Source organism: Zalophus californianus, chromosome 12 (assembly GCF_009762305.2).
Source record: "Zalophus californianus isolate mZalCal1 chromosome 12, mZalCal1.pri.v2, whole genome shotgun sequence".
Taxonomy (NCBI): domain Eukaryota; kingdom Metazoa; phylum Chordata; class Mammalia; order Carnivora; family Otariidae; genus Zalophus; species Zalophus californianus.
Window position 1 is genome coordinate 22,070,440 of NC_045606.1, and position 21,321 is coordinate 22,091,760.

The following is a 21,321-nucleotide window of genomic DNA, read 5'->3' on the forward strand; positions in this document are numbered from 1 at the left end:
GCCATGTGAATTAGGAGCTCACATCATACTGTAAACCTGGATGCTGATTCTAGTTAAATAAGTCATTCATCATCTCATGCCAGTAAGCCTGTATGTTTTTTGTGAGTGAAGACATTGTATGGCAGGTATTACAGTCAAATAACTGGCACAGTTGATGGATTAATTTACAGGATCAATCTATTATTACCCATTACATTTAAAGTAAGCTCTGTAAGAACAAGGATTTATTTTGTTCACTGGATATCCCTGTATTTAGAACAGCACCTGGGACATTTGTGAAATAAATAGAGAAGAAGAGGAGAGACAAGTTAGGCAGAATTTGGTACATGACCAAAGAGAAAGGAGAGACGCCAAGGTTACTTTAAAAGCCCAGACAAAAAAAAAATCAGTAGAAAAATAGTTTTGTCCATTTTTGTCCATTCAGCTGCATTATGTGACTCACATGTGCATCTTCCTGATTTTTGTTTTGTGACTACCCTTCTCTTCCTAATGTTATAACAATAAAATAATATAACAAGTGTACATGCCAAGCTCTGAGGAAAAATGACAAATAAGATGCAGTCCTTGCTTTTGAGGGAAATTGGCTAGCATTTAAAGAACCAGTAGTTTCTCTTAATTGGCATTTCTGTATATATCCACTTAGAGAAATTATTTACATTTATATTGAGGACTATGGGAGTGTAAGTCTTAACATGCCCTTTTTTGTTTTGCACTTAAGTGTCCTCAAATTAGTAAACGGGGTAAATAAAAAGTAAATACGAAATCAATAATTAACAGTTATATCTTATCACGTGCAGACTGAATTTACCATCTAAAAGACACTGTTGTCCACTCTTCCACTTATATTTAGAAATGGCTAACAGATACATCTTTCAGTTAAAAAAGAAACTGATATATTAACGCAACTATTTAACTGATGTGTGTGGTACGGGTTGGGGTGGAGTGAGGTACCTTGTGGGTTAAGGAGAGTCTGCGGTTTTAAGATTTTTATTTTATGGTACATAAACTTTATGATAAAGACCTGAAGAAGTCACTTGTCTCCAAAAATCTCTAGGATATAATGGATGGCTTCCTCTCCTCCTCCTATAAGCCCTGGAATGAGGTCTAAAATATTAAGTATGATAGCTCCTCCTCTTAGAACCTACCACAGGACAACATTTCACTAAATTAGACATGAGAACAAATAGGGATGTTAGTTCTTTTGGTGATAAGAAGCTGATCTGACATGAGTTGACTGGTAGAAATTAAGATAAGTAAGCCTGTTTCCATCCTTGCCTACTGACAATTTCTTTTCTTTTCTTTAAAGATTTTATTTATTTATTTGACAGAGAGAAAGAGCAGCAGCAGAGGGAGAGGGAGAAGCTGAGGAGGGAGCCCCATGTGGGACTCAATCCCAGGACCTCGAGACCATGACCTGAGCCGAAGGCAGATGCTTAACCTCATCTCTCTGACCTCATCTGCCATTCCATCTCTTCCCTGCTCTGTCTCAGCCCCACGAGCTTCCTTCTTGTTGCTTGTCTACATCAAGGACAGTCCTGCCTCAGGGCTCCCCCTGCTTGAGATGCTCGTCCCTAGACATCCATGCAGCTAGCTCCCCCACTCATCTTCTCACAGATGACTTTCCCTGACTACTCTTTCTAAAAGAGAATGGTCTCCTTTGCTCATCATGCTCCTTTCCTTTACCCTGTTTCTCAGTTTTTCTTCATTCTTATCTCTAACACGTATTTCTTTGTTTATTACCTAATTTCCCCCTAGGAGGTAAGCTTCTTGAGGCAGGAACTTTGTTTTGGCTACTGACATATTTCCAGCACATAAACCAGCACTGAGCACACAGTAGGTCCTCAACAAATACTTACGAAGTGAATAAACACATGGATGACTAAACCCTACATATCCAAGCAAAACCCATCAAAACTTTCTTTTCATAAAATTTGGGGAATTCTAATATTAGAGTCAGAAGATAGAGATTTGAGTTCTGTTTCTGCTACTTTTTTTTTGTTGTTGTTGTTTCTGCTACTTCTAAGTAATATAACAACTCTACAAGTATTCCTAGCATCCTGTCTCTCTCACCCTGTGGATCATCTGTGCAATAATTTCCCTGTTTGGTGTACATCTCGTGAGATCTATGGCATTTTCCATCCTTTTCACTGATAATTATCCACACTTCTTATATTTGAGGACATAAATTGTCCATCTCCCTGCCTAGATACACATTCAATAAACTTGGGCCAATTACTGAATCTTGAGTCTAAGTTTCTTTATCCATGAAAGTTGGGTTGAGGAAGAAAATGTGAAGAGAACTTGTGAATTTAAAAACATATACCACTGGCTTGAGTGTACCTCAAAAGCCTACAATGACTCATATTACAATATCATGTTACAAAAAATGCTTCATCTCTGTTTCACATAATTCATAGTTATATGTCCCTGATATGCAGGTCAAGGGTGCAGACAGCATATAAGAAATATCAAAAGCAGAATGGCTACTTCATGCGTAAACCCAAACCATTCCCTTATTTCTGGGATACCATATTTCCTAGTCTTTTATGGTTAATGGGATCTAGAGCTGGGTTCTGGTCAATGGAATATTGGAGGAAGTGATGTATATCAGCTGGTTAGAGAGAACCCAGTGGGGGACTTCAAGGCCTTAGGGCATGGAGATCCACCAGAGAGAAGAAGCCTAGTTCCCTGAACCACTGTGTGTAGAAGAGTTGCCCAGGAAATCTGCTATCCAGGAAAACATGCACTGGAAATCTTATGAATGAGAAATAGATTTTTATTTGGAACTTCAGGACATATTTGTTAATACAGCAGCCAGTATGCCATGGTTGTTCTCACCTCATGGTGTGGATTTATTACTTGGTTTGCTGTGTCATACACGCTCTTTTCTGCTGACATCAAGTGGAGAGTTGGATTACATAATATTGACTGTGGGATATCCACTTTGATTTTTGCTTTATCTCTCTGGATAGCACTCTTTTCAAATAACCCATGTTTTTTCTCTTCCAAAAAGAGTCCTATATCAGATCCTTATTACTGGTGAGTATTGATGCTTTTTTAGTAATTTCTAAACTCTTTTGTTGTGGTGGTGGTGGTGGTGGTAATGGTAGTTTTAAAATTGTATCTTTTATAACTTTAACTAACTAGCTGCTTAGACGTTTCTCCAAACAAGTAGTGACATGAAATAAATATTAAAATATTTGGTATAAAAAGCTATGACATACACAACTTAGCATTAAGTGGTCCAGAAACACACACACACACACACACACACACACACACACACACACACACACATACGTTATTAAGCAAATGGGGCAAAATGTTACCAGCAATGTGGGTAAATGGTATATGGTGTTCTGTGTACTATACTCACAACTTCATATGAATTTGAAACTTCATAAACAAAAAAAATTTATATAAAAATGTTAGCTGAGTAATATTACATTGTATATATGGATGACATCTTCTTTATCCATTCATCTGTTGAAGGGCATCTCAGCTCTTTCCACAGTTATACACAAACAATGAATCATGGAACACTACATCAAAAACTAATGAAGTACTGAATGGTGACTAACATATCATAATAAAAAACAAAAACAAAAAAACAAAAAAATCAGATAGGAGAAAAAAACTATTTCAAACAACAAAAAAAGAAAAAAATGTTAGCAACATTAAAAATATCAATTCTTCTTACAGTTTTGCTTTTAATATTTTCTCTGTGCAGTTTAAAACATGTGATAGAATGTTTCTGTCTGATAATATGGTTTTTGAAAATTTAAAGGAAGAATTCTCTACATAGACGCAATTCTCTATGTCCCTAATTTTTATGCTTTGCCCTCAAAAGCAGCTCTGATATAGTGTATGCTGCCTCTCAAATATTCTGAATTATGCTCGAATGTAGAAGAAAGAAAAGATGTATATTACTGATACTAGTTAATTATTACATTATCAGCATATGAAGAGAATATTCTGACCTAGTGAAAACCTTTGGGATCACGTTTTCCAGAGAGAGGAAGGAATTTTTCAAATACTGATCGGGTGCAATTTATGGGAGGTTCACAAATTAAGTAGGGGACTTTGTGCATTTTAATACAAATAGAGGACAATACATGACAAGGACTAATTATAGTAATCACTCTGGAGTTCCTTTATTCCATACATCAAATAACAGCCTCCTTGGGCAGAAAGTATAATGATTCCCTATAACTGCTAGGTTGAGCATCAGCCAACAAATTATTTATACATAAACTATATGTTTCTTGAGCCATTAATATAGAAAAAGTGTTAGCCAAACTCATCAAGAAAATAACACCAATAAGAAATGAGAATAATAGAAATACTCTTAGGTAATGTGGCCAATAGAAGACAAAATTAGAAAATACCCGATTCAATTCCATTTAAACACATTTTAAAAAAAAATGAATAAAAGAGACAAATGTGTAGGATAATATAAATGATAAAAGCTGAGTCTAGCCAAGATAGAAACTCTAAGATTAATTACTATGGAAGAATTTGAGAAAGTTGTAAAAGGTATCACTCTCCTTCACCAAACCAGACCAAACACAAAGCCAACCCCCGGAACCTGATCATTTCAAAGGTGTATTATATCTTCAAAAAATAGATAAAATCAATGTTACTTAAATTGTTTTAGAGGAGAGAGAGAAGTACATTTATTGATTGCTTTTATGGCACCAGTATCACTTTGATAGCAAACTTTAACAGTAAAGAACAAGCCAAAACAAAACAAAACCCAAAAAAGAAAATTTCAGACCAATCTCATATATGAATGTTGGTGCAAAGTTATATATAAAGAAATAGAATCTAGGAGCACATTATAAATATAATATAGTTTACTCCAGGAATGAAAGGATAGTTCAATACTAATAAATCTCTTAATTCAATTCATCAAGTGTTTAATCAAAGGGGAGAATACTGACCATCTCTGTAATTGCCTTTTTTCGTTTTTGATGAAATTCACTATCCATTTTTGATAAAAGATTCTTAATGAAATGGGAATTGAGGGGTATTTCCATAACATGGCAAATGTTTATCTCAAATAAAACGTCAGCATTGTGTTAACTGTGTAAAATGAGACAGCTTCCATTCAAGCCAGGAATAAGATAGAAATTTCCATAATTCCCACTATTAATCAACAGTATTCATGAAGTAACAGTCAAATGTATTAAATAAGACAAATCAGAGGTATGCAAATAGGAAAGGAGAAAGCAAAATGATTGTTATTTGTAGGTTGTGGACTGTATGCTTCCGAATCCCGTGAAATGAACTGAAAGATACGTGAGAAACAGTTAAGATAACTTATAACTTAAAGTAACTGGTTATAAAATTAATATTTAGGAATAAAACTCTAGGGGAATAGGAGATACGCAATAAGTAAACAAAAAGCATATTTATGTGGCATTTAGTTTTCATTTGTCTCCCTCCAATGGAATGTCAACTCCATGAGTAAAAGAATGTGGTTGGTTTTGTTTTTTGCTTTATCTCCAGTGCCAAAAAAGTGCCCAGTACATATGAGACATTCAAGAAATATTTGTTGAAAGAAAGAATAAATCTACTCTCTCGTGCAGAGATAGATGTGCAAAGACGCATGAATTTTTTTTATAATAGAAAAAGACTAAAAGTAACCAAAATACCCATTATTGGGTATCCAAATAAATATGCTATTAAAAATAATGAGATATATTTTTGAACTAATATGTTAACTGCTCTAAGATAAATTTCTAAGTTAAAAAAAGCAAGGAACTAGGCCATGATACAAGTCTCAACACATTGAAAAGGACTGAAATAATACAAGACGTATTCTTCTCCAAGGAAAAATTATTAGAAATTCACAGGAAAGAATTGGGAAATCCTGAATGTTTGAAAAATAACACATTTCTAAGTAACCTATGCATCAAAAAAGAAATCATAGGGAAATAAAAAAAATACCTTGAATTGGATGAAAAAGAAAACAGCATATCAGAATTTATGAAATTAAGCTAAAGAAGTGCTTACAGTGAAATTTATAGCTTTAACGCTTTTATTAAGAGGAGTAGAATCATTAATCTAAGCTTGAAGACAGAAAGGCAAAGTAAACCAATCACGAGGCAAGTAGATCAGAGTGGAACACATTGAAATAGAAAATAGAAAAACAATGAATCTGAAAGTTGATTCTTAGGAAGCAATTTTATGAAATTTGTTAAAAACTTTATGCTAACAAATTTGACAACTTAGATGAATTGTAAAAACTCATAGAAATAAATAAATTACCAAAAACTGATTGAAGAAGATTGGAAAATTGGAATAGGCCTAAATCAAGAAAATGAATTTAATTAGTAAACAAAAATCTTTCTACAAATAAAAATCCAGCCCAGATGTCTTCACTGGTGAATTCTATCAAGCTTTTATGGAAGAATTAATATCCGCCCCATACAAACTCTTTCAGAAAAAAGAGAAGGAACACTTTGCAACTTATGTTATAAGGCCAGGATTATCCTGACACAAAGGCCAGACAGTGACATTACGTGAAAAGAAAACCAAAGAAAATCTCTCCCCAAGTAGGTTCAAAAAATCTTAATAAAATATAAGCAAACAAAAGTCTGCAACATACAAAAATAATTATACACGAATGGGGTTATATCAGAATGCAAAAATTAGTTCAACATCTTTTAAAAAATCATGTAGGGGGCGCCTGGGTGGCTCAGTCAGTTAAGCATCCTACTCTTGATAACGGCTCAGGACATGATCTCAGGGTGGTGAGATTGAGCCCTGTGTGGGCTCCACACCCAGTGTGGAATCTGCTTGAAGATTCTCTCTCTCTCTCCCTCTTCCTATGCCCCTTCCCTGTAAAAAATTTTAAAAATTATGTAATGTATAACATTGTATTTTTTTAAATATTTTATTTATTCATTTGTCAGAAAGAGAGAGAGAGAGAGCACAAGCAGGTGGGGGGCAGCAGGCAGAGGGAAAGGCAGGCAGAGGGAGAAGCAGGTTCCTTGCTGAGCAAGAAGCCTAACTCGGGACTCCATCCCAGGATCCTAGGATCATGATCTGAGCCGAAGGCAGACGCTTAACTGACTGAGCCTACCCAGGCTTCCCAACACTGTATTAATAAAAGGTAAACAAAACAAAACAAAACAAAAAACAATCACATGATCATCTCAATAGTTTCAGGAAAAAAAAACCCACAAACTTTTGTTCAAAGCCAAGATACATTGATTATTAAAATTTTCAACAAACTAACAATCGATGGGAACTTTCTCAACCTGATAAAGGGCATATAAAAAGCCTACACCTAAAATCATACTTAATGGTGAAAGATTAATGCTTCCCCCCCCCACGAAACTGACAATGAGACAAGGATGTCTGCTCATAATCACTTCCATGAAACATCATAGTTGAGTTTCTAGCTAGTGTTATAAGGCACGGTAAAGGAATCAAAGGCATACAAATTGGAAGAGAGGAAATAAAACTGTAACATCAGACAACATAATAATCTATGTAGACAATCTTATGAAATTTATAAAAAAAAAACATAAGTAAGTGAGTATAATAGGGTTGCAATGTATGAGATCCAAAACAAAATCAAATGTATTTCTATGCATTAGCAAATGACAATCTGAAAATGACATTAAGAAAATAATTCCATTCCCAATAATGTCAAAAACAATAAAATAGCTAGGAATAAGTGTAACAGAAGAAGTATAAGATCTGTGCATTGAAAACTACAAACCACTGCTGAAAGGAATTAAAGGAGATTAAATAAATGAAGAGATATACCATATATATGAATCAAGAGATTCAGTGTTAGCTTGGAAATTCTTCACAAATTATTCTACATATTTGGAGCAACACCATAATCTCCATAACCCTTTTATTTAAGATAAGTAAAATAAAAAGGATGATCCCAAAATTTATATGAAAGTGGAAAGAATCTAGAATAGCCAAGATAATTGTGAAAAAGGAGACAAAAGTTAGAGGATTCACACTACCTGATTTCAAGATTTGATAGAAAGCTAAAGTAATCTAAAAAGTATGGCATTATCATAAGGATAAACATATAGATCACTGGAACAGAATAGGGTCTAGAAATAAACCCTCACATTTATGCTAGTTTAATAAAATATTGAAGTGCCACAAGGTAATCCAAGAGGAAAGGATAGTTTTTTTCAACAAATGGTTCTAGAACAATTAAATTCCATATACAATAAAATGCATTAGACCCTTACCTCACACTATCCACAGACCTTAAAATATAGATCTAAATGTAGGAGCTAAAATTATACAACTTCTAAAAGAAAGCAGGAAAAAGTTTGTGACCTCGGGTCAGGCAGAGATTTCACAGATACAACACCAAAATAATAATCCACTAAGAAAACACTGATAAATTGGACTTCATCAAAATTAAAATCTTCCGTGCCTCAAAAGGAACCATTAAGAAAATGAAAAGACAAGCCACAGACGGGGGAAAATATTTGAAAACCATATATCTTATGAAAGACATGTAATCAGAATACATAAAGAACTTTTACAATGTAATAAGAAGATAAATAGTGCAATAAATATTCAGATGGGCAAAATCTTGAGTAGTCATGCCATCAAAGAAGATATATGAATGCTAATAAACACATCAGAATGTTGTAAACACATAAAGAATTGAGAAACGTAAATTAAAATGACAAAAAAGGTATCATTATACAGACACTAGAATGACTGTAATCAAAAAGACTGGCTATACCAACTAAGGGCAACAATGGGCAGAAACTGGAAACCTCATACATTACTAGTGGGGAATGTAAAATGGTATAGTCATTTTGGAAAACATTCTGGCAATTTCTTAACAATTTAAATATATATTTTGTCATATAACCCAGCAGTATCACTCCTAGGTATCTCGTCAAGAAAAATGAAAACATACGCACATACAAACACTTACATCTAAGTGTTCACAGCAACGTTATTTATGGATGTCAAAACCTGAAAACAACGCTAATGTCCATCCATCTGTGAGTGGGTTTTAAAAAGCGGTAGATCCATACAATGGAATACTAACTACTCAGTGATAAAAAGAAATAAACTACTCACAGATGCGCCAGCGTGGGTGAATCACAGGAGCATTCTGTTATGTAAAAGACTATCTATTGTATGATTCCATTGATTGATTGATTGATTGACTGACTTAGTTAAAGATTTATTTATTTCAGAGAGAGAGAGAGCACAAGCGGGGGGGGGGGGGCAGAGGGAGAGCGAGAATCTCAAGTTGAGCACGGAGCCCAATGTGGGCTTGATCTCATGACCATGATGAGGTCACCACCTGAGCAGAACCAACAGTCCGGTGCTTAACCTACTGTGCCACCCAGGTGCTCCTGGTATGATTCCATTTATAAAAAATTTCCAGAAAGGCAAAACTATCCGGAAAGCATATTAGTGATTTTCTGGGGCCGAGGGAACTTGAGATGATGGATGTTCTAAGGATTATGGTGACTGTTACACAAAAATATCACTTTAGTGAAACTTATTGATGTATACATTTTAAGTGGGTAAATTTTATGTTATGTAAGTTACTCCAAAATGGTGTGTGTTAAAAATGAAATATTTACCCTAATAACCAAGATATTTAGAGTAAGACATATGTATGTATATCATTTATAGTAAACATACTACATATATTCATGCATGTGCTAGTTAAGACCACAATATTTCTGGGAGTGTATATTCAAAAAACATGTCTGCCTCTGAAAAAAGGACTGAAAGTCTGGGACAGGAAAGAGAATTATTTCTCCCATTGTATACCTTCTGACACTGTTTAAAAAAATTAAACCATGTATATTACTGCTTTAAAAACTAAAAATCCTAGTAAATAATTAAAACAAACAAAGAATCACAATTCCGATAGAAGGACCCAGGCCTATGACTCTGCTCTTGAAGGTCTGGACGTATCTGAATGAGGCTATGAGCAATTTTGAGTAGCCTATAATAAGAGAAAGCAAAAGATGACTCCAAAATTTATATGAAAATGGAAAGAATCTAGAAAAGCCAAAATAATTACGAAAAATTTCATCACAAAAACATGGTATTAGTTCCTTATAATTTCAGAGAGATGAGTGCAAACTGTGGGAACCTGGGGAAACACAAGAGGTTTTTGACTAGAAGTACTTTATTACAGGGTACTACATTCTGCAGGTCTACACTAGCCACAAAATAAAAACCAATTCCTTACCCCCAAATACAAGCAAAATGCAAACAAAATGTGACATCCTGAAGGATTAAAGGAGAGGTGGGAAAAACAGAGGGGAAAAAAAAGAGCGAGAATAGGGTGGTCTAGCTGATAGTGGGCGTTTATCTATCTATCTATCTATCTATCTATCTATAGGTGATTTCAAAATATTTTTTCCTGCTATGCCATGCCTTTTATTTTTAAAATTTATTTGAGAAAGACAGCATGAGCTCTCTTTATTTATTTATTTGAGAAAGAGAGCATGAGCAGAGGGGAGAGGGAGAAGCAGGCTCCCCGATGAGCAGGGAGCCCAACACGGGGCTCGATCCCAAGACCCTGGGATCACGACCTGAGCCGAAGGCAGATGCCCAACCACTGAGCCACCCAGGCGCCCCATATGCCATGCCTTTTAAAAAAAAGTCATTATATAGGATATGTACACAAACTCATTTCTATGAATCAGAGAGTGGCTATACTGCACAGTGATTTTCAGTATACCTTTTAATATCAAGAACCTGTTACAAAGATTTGCTTTTCAACTGCATGCTATGAAGATACGGCTTTAATTAAGAATATTTGTTTTAATCGTACACAAGCAATGGGAGAAATTAAAACACACTGTCAATATTTAATTATAAAGATTCAAGGGCTATTTTGTAACAACGCCTTAAGAAGGTCAAATTTAAGACTTCTGCTATCATAATTTCCCTTTTTAATATAGGAACATAATACTTTGTACAGCGTTCCTCAAAAAATGCCTAGCATTTGATGTCCATTTTCACACAAGGAATCAATAATGTAAATACTTCCTTGAAGTGGAAACACCTGCAGTGAGGGCCAAATAAATCGTAAAAGGTGCTTCTTTCAAGCTTTGACTGCCTTCCTTTGCATTTCAAACCGACAGGGCTCTCCTGCTGTTTTCAGTGCTCTGAATAGACAATCACATATGTTGGCCACACTGTGTTCTTCAAGCATGAGTTCCTCGAAGAGCTGCTCCTTCTGCCCCACCCTTGCTGTAGCTTCAGCGTTCCTTTACTCTGAACACACATTTCATGAACACCAATGGTGGGCCATTCGATATGAAGAACCATGACCACCACGTTAGGGAGTATTATCATCCCAATATAACAGCCAAGGCTTCTGAGGCTCCTGGACTTTAAGGGTCCCAAGTCCCAGAACTGGTAAGCAGAAGACGAGGACTTAGCCTGAGCCTTTTCCTTTATATTCTGTTTTCAAGTATCCTTCCAATCTGTGGCCCTTCCCTCCTTTCTCTCCCTAGTGTCACTGATAGTTAAGAGCAAAGTAGCAGAGGAATGAAGGAGGGGTCTTCCTCTTAGCCCCATTCCCTTCCCCAGAAAGTAGAAGGGAGGAAACGCCCACGGCTCAGAGTTCCTACCACCTTCCTCAGTGCTCCGATTTCCATAGTTCACCTAGAACACCCAGCTTAGAACTTCAGCCCTAACCCTGTTCTGTAATTTCCTGCCCAGGTCATGGAAGGCACCATGAGTAATTATTGCTGGAGGAGTACCTTTGTAGTGGAAGAAGTTTCCTAAGCATTCCCATTCATGACTCAAAAAAGATTTTTCTGCCACAACCAGTTCCCAAATGTCCTTATGGGGATTATGAAGACTATATTTGAACTTGGACAGGGTTGAACCAGCTTCCACCTGCTAGCTAGAATCCTAAGCACAGTACAGAGCACTGACTTGATTGGAAGAACCAGATTTCTTAATTAAGTCAATGGGAAACCAGTTTGAGATCTCTACAACCGATATATTAATGAACTTTTGGAATATAAACCACTCATATTTGGGGATTCAGGCTTTACCCTCCAAGTTCGTACTAAGATACATTTGTGAGACAGAAAGCACTACTTTTATTGTGTTTAATATAAAATAGGAAGAAAATATATATTCTCAAAATTAAAAAAAACCACCCATCGCTTCCTGGACTCTTGTTTTTCTCTCCTATTCTTTGACTTTTATTTTTTAAAGTATGATTTCATTCAACTCGAGGAAAACCTCCATTTTTATGATAGTATTGTAAAGGTCCTATTATTTTACCTGCATATTTTATTACTGAGTAGTGTTTATCTTACCTCCTCGATGGATAATCAAAGAAGTCTCACTTCCAATGGGACAGTCCTTAAGTATATCCACTACTTCTGTATGGCTCAGGTTCTGTACATTCTGCTGGTTGATCTCAACAATGAGGTCGCCTTCACACAGGCCAGGGCATCCCTGAATGTCAAGTATTTGTTTCACCCGCTGTCCTGTAGGACTGTCAGCAATAGTGAAGCCAAAGCCCTGGGCACCTTTCACAATGGTTAAGGTCATAAGTTCAGCTTGGGTGGCCCCAGATGAAGCCATAGACACATTGTCGTCATGGACGGGTGGTGGATACGTGCCATCTAGTTGACCATCAGCTGGCATTGAGTGCAAAGAATGAGGCGGCCGATCTGTTATATCTGGAACCGACTGTGAGGTCCGAGAAATGTATTCCAAATATGTTTCATAGTTATGTCTTCCATTGACCATCACTGGAGGTGGCCTCTCCATTATTGCAAGGGGTGGCACCATGCTGTTAGCAGGATCTTCAGGATCAAAGGGCAAAGGGTAGCCACGACACAACACCAGGTTGACACTCTGACCAATAGGAACAGACTGGAAAAGTTTGACTACATCTGCATGAGTATGTCCAAGGACACAAACTTCATTAATATAGACAATGACATCACCTGCAAGGAAAAAGGAAAGAGATTGACAACATGAGGTAAGTTCAATTAAAGTTGACATAGAGAAATGGAATTATTTATGAGACTAGTAAAAGAGGCAATCTGTTTCTCAGTAAGCTGTGAGAAAATCAATTAGAATAATATTTAAATTCACTGTAGGTGACTCAAGGTTACCAACAGGTCTGCCAACAAATACAATGATCAAATGATGAAAAAAAATGCTATGTGTTTATTCTTGGAGTTCAGAAACAGTTTTGTGTTCAGAAAGAAAAGTTTACAAGCATTTGTACCTTGAGGAAGCACACATTCTATGCTTCTTTTTCATCTTCATTTCCATCTTCAGTGCAATTCAGTTAATAGAATTTCAAACTATTGAGAAGTGATGGTCATGTTTTAGATGAAAAAGAAAGCCCCGGTATGTGGGTTTTTTTGGTATAACTTGACTGAGTCAACTGCTACTTTTCTTTTTTATGGCAGAGGAAAGATTTTGCCCATTTATTTTCTCCATCTATAGCAAGATGTAATTACAAAGGTTCTGTGTATACACAAGCAAAGGTCAAGGGCACTGGTTCTGGGATCAGGGACCTGGGTCCGGATCTTGACTCTACTCCTTAGCAGATACGTGATATTGGGCAAGTGACGTACCTGCTTTGAGGCACAGTTCCTCATTCGTAAAGTTGTTGTGAGGATTAAATAAGATAATGCAGGAAAAGTGTCTGGCATTGTGCCTGACACATGGTGAGTGCCCAATAAATGTGGACCACTATTAAGATCACTATTGCTTAAAATAGGATGGAGGGGATTTGGGACCTTGGCTTTCAATAGAAGGCTGCCCATAGACTCATCCTCTGATCTTAGATTAATTAATATTTCTGGGGATCTTTTTTAAAAAGCCATTTGTCCTCTCTCCCCAACGAATTATCCTAGAGTTACAGATGTCCACTGGTTAGATGTTAACTTTATGATATTAAAAAATGCTCTGAATGTTAACTATTCATTATAAAATAAAAATTCTGAAAAACAGTATTTCCTCCGTAAGATACAGAAAAAACACGCTTGGTTGAGATAATTGTTTAAAAATTTCCATTATGTATGAATGACAATTTTGCTTTTAGAGAACTGTCCTATTATGGGTTGATATTTTTGTTCCCACAAACCATAATATTTGAGAATTATGCTTGCAAATTGAGATTGTGCCTGACTACGCTGAGGAGTATATGAGGGATAAAAAGACATGTTTTCACAGACTGTCAAATGAGTAACTCAGCAGGTATTAATTTATCAGGATAATTCTGAAATGGGTAGTGCAAATGGCTGGGGATTTCATACTGAGACATCCTTGCCCATCAAAATTGCAAACACCAAAAATGTAAAACAGAGTTGAACTTTCAGAGTTAAATACTTCTCTAGCTTTTCTTAGGTGTCTGATATGAAATGATTACTCCACTCTAAGCATTCTAAAATAAATAATTCTACGCATAAAACATTCCTGAGTAAAATACTCTCAACAACATAGACTCAGTTAACACTCGCTCTTCCCAAATGCTAGGGACCTGCTTGAAAGTGCTAAAGATATGAAGACAGAAAAGTCAAACAAACATTTTCTGGGATTCAGCTTAAGTGTGATTCTAGAAAATGTCACAGACTCCGGGATTTGTTAGATGGAACTTCACACTTCAATTGTGTGTGTCAGAAAGGGTGTTGGTGTAATGGCAGGAATTTTGGAGCAGGACTTAGGGCTGAGTTGTGATGAGCATCGTTTCTCTGCTACTATGATTTGCCATTAGACCAGGGCAAATGGGGACTCTCTGGCGTCATTTTCAACTGGTCTGGTCATCCCAGAGACCCAGAGAAGCATCTGATCCAGACAAACCTTTTTCTTCTCTTCCGGCCTCTTCTATTCTTAAAGTTAGGATCATCTATTTTACACATTACAAGGTTGAGAGAAGAATAAAGACTGTGTATCATCATCCAACGCAATGATGAGAACATTGAACATATGAGTTGGGGTCCTCCAGGTGGCACCTCCCTCCCACTTACTGCCTTCTCCGAACATAATCACTGTCCTGCATTATTCACATGCACTTTATGCTTTTATGACATATCCAGGTACCTGTAAATAATGTCCCTAAGTAAAATTTAATCCCTAAATAATAACATCCCCCCAAATATGGTTTTGCATATTTTAAAATCATTGTAAATGGTATACATATTAACCTTCTGTAATTTCCTTCCAGATGTATTTGTGATGTTTATCTACTTGATACTTTGACCTCGAGTTCACCAATTTTCATTGCAATAGAGTAACTGCTGGATGGCTACGTCACTACTTGATTAATATTTGTCTGTTCTTGGGTTATTGGATGCTTGGGTTCTTGTGAATTTTTGGCTACTAAAGATAATTCTGCTAATAATCTCTTTCCATGGCCCTTGTGCACTTATGGTGGAGTTGTTCTGAGGTACGGACCTTGGCATTGAATTGCTGGGCCGAGACCACGTGCTTCTTCAACTTTGTTATGTCATGGCAAATGACTGACTAAATAGGTCAAATTGATTTACACCCCCATTTCTAGTATATCAGAATTTTCATTGCTCCCTATCTAATATAATACTTGGCATTCTCAGACTTATTTTTTATCGATCTAATGGGTGTGATCATGGTTTTAATTTGCATTTGCAAGATTGCTAATGAGGGTGAGCATCTTTTCATATGTTTATTGGCCATTGGGGTTTCCTCTTTAGTACATCTCATTTCCTCATTTTTTCCTATTTGGTTAGTCCTTTACATTTTTTTTTTTTTTTTAACACATTGACTACTTTTCTGCCCACCTCCATTCTTTTGATCCAACATTTTTGGTAGGTTTGGGAGGCTGCATGGTATAGCTGACATTACATGGGGCAGGGTGTCAGAAGACTTTGCTCCGGTTTCCAGCTTCATCACTTCCTAGCTGTGTGACTTTCAAAACTAACTTAAATCCTCTGTGACTCACATTTTTCACAAGTAATGAGGAATAATAATAATAGCAACTTATTGTTCTATGGGAAATAACAAATGAGATCATGCAGGTGACAGTGTTTGTAAGCTGCAAATTGTTATGCAAAGGATGACTGCTATTTCAGTAATTATTATCTGTCCTTGGTTATATCCTCCTATAAAAATCAGGACAGTCCCACCAAGATATTCCCACCCCAGTCACAATCAAGGCTGAGTATGGGTTTCTGAGTGGGCAGATAAAAGACAGGAAGGTAACAAATGTCACTTTCCTCTAAGGCTTTCCCTAACTTGAAACACTGTTAAACAAACTCCCCGCCCCCCAAGCACGCTATGCCAGAAATTCATAGGGAAAAGAACTAAGCTCTCCAGGTTCCCTGCCAGGTCTAGAGAGTAGTTATTTGAATTATAGTGATTAATGTTATCTATTTTTGAGTTCTAATGTGATCTTGCTATTTAGAAACAGAATGAGAACTATTTGTGGTTCTTGGTAAGACTGCTTTTAAAATTTATGGATATTTTCCACTCAGAGCAATTTTTCAAGTCATCAAGCAAGCAGTGAGAAAGTGGTATCTTTAGAGAGCCGTGCAGAAGCTTCCTGAAGGTAAACGATGAGTGGTCAGTTATCACAGGATAAAACCGACAACGTGACAGTACTCAACTGCTCACTTAAAAAAATGTGTATAGATGCCTAGACATTGTGTCATACCACAATTGTTGTAGATGGATTTGTAAGGAAACGTTTGCCTGTTCAGATAGAACGAATTGGGTAGGATATTTATAGACTGTGCTGTATGGATGTCATTGACATGTTGTGAAATAAAAATATGAGCCACCTGGTAAATGCCATCCGATGGTGCCATGCCAAGTCCTGGGATAGACTGGGCTTCAGAGCACAGAAAGAGACGTCATTAGGAGAACTGGCTCTAGCTCAAGCCCCGTTGGCCTATTTAAGAGGGAGAATTGGGAAAAGAGTCACTTGATCTCTCCCTCTCTATGCTTTTATAAAATGGGAACTAAAACATCTCCTCCATTTCCTCTTTCACACGGCTACTGTGAGAATGAGATCATGCTTGTGAAAACACTTTTAATTTTACCAAGGAAAGGTTTTCCATAAAAATAAAATGATGCATCTCGTTTGCAAGCCAAGCACCCATTTTCATTGCCGTCTACTGTTTCCTATGTGGCCATTCACTTCAGGCCCTATTGGGGCCAGCTGCATTAGGGCTACTGTCCTTGGGCCTATGGGTCAAATTTGCAGTGACTGATGACCTTGGGGTCTCCAGTAGAGCTGGTCTCATAAAGACCCAATTCCCAATGAAGAGATTTCAAAGTGCAAGTGAAGGAGAGTCAGGCTGATGAAGCAGAAGTTTAAAACTGCTGGCCTGTATGAAAACATGTTCCAAGCCAACTGGTCCCTCTCTTAGTCACGGGAATCAAAACACACTACTGGATACCTCTTGGGTACTTCATTATTTTGGATAAAACAGGGCACTTTTCATAAGGCACTGCTTAAAGTGCAGTTATTTTTATACTTCTTTCTTCTGCTCCCACATTCGTTGAGTCACCGGGGTGTGCAAAACTTCCTTTTTAGCCTCTCTCACTTACCACCTGCTGTCTACCTTCCTTAACCACCATCTTGGACTAGACTAGAATAACTTACTTCACATTCCATTCTCATCCTGTAGTCTCCTCCATTAAGTTCAAACTACTCAATTTTAGATGTGCTGGTTAACGCTCTTTACCAGCAGGCTTTCCAACTTATTTTTGTCTTCACCATCCAATAAGTTCCCATTCTTGCGATGCCGGTGTCTTAACTGCTCACAAGTTACAACTTGCTCCTTGCCTTTTACTTGAATTCTGCTATTCCTCTCTCCTCATGGGCACTTCCTTTCTGTGTGTAATTCCATCCCAACTGATTCATCCTTTCCTTCACTTTTTCAAAGATATCTTCCATCATTCCTGCTCCGATTGCTACTACCTCATCATATTTGTCAGTACAAATTCATCTCTGACTTTATTCCTTTGTGGAAGTTTTCTACCTGTTCCAAGTTTTCCCCACAAAATCAATAGAATAATATTACTATGTTTAGAACTCTTCAGGCATTTAGGATACATTCGTATGGAATAAAGGATACAAAGACTTAGAGGAAAACTGGAATAGATTTCATAGCTAAATGTGCTGCCTCTATTGTTTCTAACTTATGTTTTCACCAAGTCATCTAAATTTTTGCTAAAAGAAAAAAAAAATCTCACCCACTACTCCCATATATATTATAATATGTATATAATATATATAATATTATTATAAGACATTTTATTATGATATTGAACATTCATTCTCTTTTTACTCTACAACCCCCCCAAAAAACATAATAAATTCTGACATACACTTGTGAGCGTGTACAACTCAACACTTCAATTAAATTGAAAATAACTGCCCTTAACATAGTTTATTCTCTAAAGTGAAGCACTGTGGTATACCAGATGGACACACAGAATTGAAGCTGGGTCTCTTTGGGTTGCTCTTCAAGCAAGTCATTCAACATCGGTTTCCTCATCTACAGAATGGAGATAATTGACATCTGCTCTACCTACCCTGTAGAAAAGAGGTGTCTATGAAAATGTTCTGTAAATGGTACAGAACTATTGTAATGTCACATATATAAATACATCTATTAAACTTTTAAACAAATAAATGGTAATGAGTGGAAAATAGAAATATCCTAAGGATGACAAAGAATAAATAGTTCAAAATTTTAAAAGGAAACTGCTGAATTTTATTAAATTACTTGACAGTTTGCTTGCAGAAATTTGAGAGGACAGATACGTTCATCCTTATAACTGAATACACTATTTCCCAGCAGGGCAGACTAGTGACTCATGAAAGTATCCTTGGATTCCTCATTCTTTTCTGGAATATAAATACAATGCACTGAGGGTAGAAGGATCAGATAGCCTGAATTGTCTGGCAGCGGTGGTGGGGGTGGAGGGTAGAACTTAGAACATCCACATCTGTGGCTCTTGGTATATTCTCTGTAATGTCACAAAGTGAGAAAGGTCTGGAGAGAAATACCCAAGAAGATAAATGGACCTTTGTCTTATTTTCTCAGGTTCCTTGATGACCCTGTTACAGGGTTCTATATCTCTTACTGCCCCAAAGTTTTCCCTGGTACCTAAATCTATTCTTTTTTTTTTTTTTTTTTGCTTAAAAACCAAGACTATTTCCTTTATTTCTGGTTCTCATAAAATAGAAACATCATTCTCTTGGATAATTTAAAGCAGTTTCTAAATTTCCCAAATGGTCTCTTTAGAGTGAAAGTTATTAAAACTGCCATTAATTGGAGGAGATTCCACCTAGGAAATTCTGCACCTTCCATGGTTCTATTGACTTTAAACATCTGTCCGGCAGATAGCATTATTGCAGACATCCTCCCATTATGCAGAAATGCAAAAACAAATACTTACATTATGAAAGTATTAGAGGTAGGACAAAATGCCCTCATCAGAAAAGTCTTAGTTTATTAATTCTGATATGCTACATTTTAAGTCACATTGTGAATGAAAATGAAGTGAATTGAGCCATAGCACTAAAATAAGGTTCCAATAATGTTTTATTTTTTTCTAACATTATAAAACTAAGTGTGGCATACGGAGAGAGCACTGATTTAGGTGTCAAGAGATTTATGTCCTTATGCTAGGTATGTCAATAATTAGTGGTGTCAACACATCTCTGGTTCTTATCCCTCATTTACTCAGCAAATATTTATTATACTCAACTACTACTGTGACTCAGGCACCGTGTTATAAAAAGAGCAGACTGAACCAGATGACCTCTAGGGTAGTTTTTTCACTCCGAAATTCTAAGACAAAGTTCTGGATCTATCTACCTCTTAGCTATGTCTGCAATTGGTTCCTTCCCTTCTTCTCCTACTTCTACCACCTGAGGTCAGGACCTTACCATCTATTGTATGAACTTTTGCAACACTCTCTTAGCTGGTCTCCCTGATGTCATAGCAGAAAAGACAAGAGAAAGAGAGAGGGGAAGCCTAGCATACAACATGAATCAGTGAGCCTGTGGGATTATGGAGTTCCCTAATCCTACCCCACACAGACCTCTAGGTGTACATGGGATTCTTAATAAAACCCCTCTTCTGGTCAGTATTGGCTCAGGAACCAAGAGAGTGTGACTATTCTGCAGGTCAAGGACATTAGTACCACTGGCTGCCAAGCACTGGGTCTTGCCTTCCACCTGCTTCCCTGGCAACTCATCTTCTATATTATATTTGCTGATGTTTTTTCTACTTAACATCTTTCAGCGCCTGTTCTCATAGAGAATAGGGTCCAAATAGTCTAGTACAGCACATAAAGGCTCTCAGTCTATATTTTCATCACCTCCCGCCTCTTTCCAACCTAGTCTGTGCTTCAGTTGCCCAAGCTCACAGCCATACCCCTAAATGTGCTCTGTTCTTTCCAGCCTCCTGCTTCTCTCCAGGCTTTGTCCCCATTAACAAACTCCTAATTACCCTTGGAGACCGGTCTCACCTTTCTGACCTTCTTTCTGGCCACCTCCTGTTGTTGACTGTGAATTACTTCTCCCAGTGTGTTAGTCTTCCTGATGGCTTAGTTCTTCAATCCACTTAACCACATTAACAGCACCTCGACTATCTGTGACCATAATGACTGCAAAATTTTAACACATATACTATTTACCTGGCATTTACAAACCCCATCTTACCTAATCTACATGAAATAGGCACTGTTACCTATACTTTGTACATATGAAAACCGAGCCTAGAAGTTACATAACTTCTCTAAAGTCACACTAATAATTGGGTGAGATTTAAAAAATCGAACTCAAGACTGCTACACGAATGTTAAGAATTTACAATAGTCCAGGACATATGTTGACCCGAGGACTCTTCTGTGCACCTCAAATCATATCAGTAGGAACACTGGACAAAATATCTTTAATTCCTGAATATGAAAATGGGAGAGATGAACTGCAACTTTCTTTTGATTTGTTAAGTTAGTGGAGGAAAGCAGTGAAGCAACTAATTGTAAACAGGGGAATCCACTGCCAATAGCTCAATGAACTTCCCGCAGTCTTCCAAAACAGGCTGCGTGGAAGAAGGCTTTGAGAATTCTGAGGCAGAGAGGTGACAGGGCACTGCAACCCACAAAACTCAGGAACCATCCTGAAACATCAGCTCTGGTAAAAATTATTTCAATAGCTGTATGATCTTGGGCAAGCAATTTCACTTTCCTCGATCTAGTTTCTGTTCAAGTAAAATGGAAAAGCCAGAAAACATAACGGGTTAAGGTGCAGCTTTAAGAGTACCTACATCTTGGGCGGCTGCCCGAGTTGCGCCCAGC

The 21,321-nt window shown here is 37.0% G+C and overlaps 1 protein-coding gene across 1 annotated transcript in view; it reads right to left on the reverse strand.

Annotated features, from left to right (window-relative positions):
* MAGI2 (membrane associated guanylate kinase, WW and PDZ domain containing 2) overlaps positions 1 to 21,321 on the reverse strand; it is a 555,911-nt gene that overhangs the window by 193,369 nt on the left and 341,221 nt on the right. Inside the window, exon 9 of the mRNA XM_035723209.1 lies at positions 12,318 to 12,956. Coding sequence (XP_035579102.1) covers positions 12,318 to 12,956 — 639 coding nt within the window. The remainder of the gene's footprint in view (positions 1 to 12,317; positions 12,957 to 21,321) is intronic.